This window comes from Poecilia latipinna, unplaced genomic scaffold, assembly GCF_001443285.1.
Source record: "Poecilia latipinna isolate Pla-1442-1.1 unplaced genomic scaffold, P_latipinna-1.0 Scaffold3146, whole genome shotgun sequence".
Lineage (NCBI taxonomy): Eukaryota > Metazoa > Chordata > Actinopteri > Cyprinodontiformes > Poeciliidae > Poecilia > Poecilia latipinna.
Genome location: NW_015115762.1, coordinates 255 through 1,100, shown reverse-complemented (window position 1 = coordinate 1,100; position 846 = coordinate 255). Strand labels below are relative to the sequence as shown.

The 846-nt window shown below is 44.8% G+C and overlaps 1 protein-coding gene across 1 annotated transcript in view; it reads left to right on the top strand.

Moving 5' to 3' along the window:
* The window catches only part of cldn15la (claudin 15-like a), an 8,845-nt gene extending 8,211 nt beyond the window's left edge, over nt 1-634 (top strand). Inside the window, exons 3-4 of the mRNA XM_015022947.1 lie at nt 36-182; nt 319-634. Coding sequence (XP_014878433.1) covers nt 36-182; nt 319-388 — 217 coding nt within the window. The 3' untranslated portion in view covers nt 389-634. The remainder of the gene's footprint in view (nt 1-35; nt 183-318) is intronic.
* The last annotated feature ends 212 nt before the right edge of the window (nt 635-846 follow it).

Below are 846 nucleotides of genomic sequence, written 5' to 3'. Positions count from 1 at the left end.
CCTGAACCGGGTCTGAACCGGACCTGATCTGGTCCTGAACTGCCTGACCGCTGCCCCTGCTCCTGCAGGTTCGAGCTCGGTGCCGGCCTCTACATGGGTTGGGCCGCAGGCTCCCTCTGCATCCTGGGTGGAAGTCTCCTCTGCAGCGCCTGCAAGAGAGCGTCACCTGCTGGCAAGAACAGGTAAATGCAGACACTTCTGAGCCGTCTCATGTTTCTCAGATCGTATTTACGTCATGATGCTGCAGCTGATTTAAATAATTTGCAAACCGCTCTGAACGCTGCGCTCTTCTCTGACTCGGCCCGTTTCGTTTTGCAGAGGTTACCCGGCGAAGGTTTACACGGCCACGGCCCGGACCGACACAGAATCCACCAAAGCTTACGTCTAATCACGCGTTTCTATCTGGACTGTTTCCTCTGGTTTCTAGAAGGTTCTGCTCAATTTCAAGCTGTGACATAAAAAACAAAATAACTTGAAGTTTTTCTCCATCAACGTTTGTTTCTGGGTTCAGGATGAATCTCTGACGTCTGACAGTTTCCTTCTACGCTGATGATGTTGCTGTTGCTGTTTTCTGTCTTTTGTTTGAATTATTTTAAATCTTCAATGTTGGTTTTATTAAAAGTGAAGAAAAAATCTGATTGTTGATCATTTTAACAAAACAGTTTCACATTTATTTTTACCTGAATAAAGTTTGTTACCAAAACATTTCAGCTGCTTGATTTCTTCAGACTCTGGATTTATGATGATTTTTCTCCAAACATTCATTTTGTCACTGTGACCAAAGAACTCAGTTTTTATCTCATCTGACCACCAAACGTTCCCCAAGAGGAGCTGATTTTAGACCAG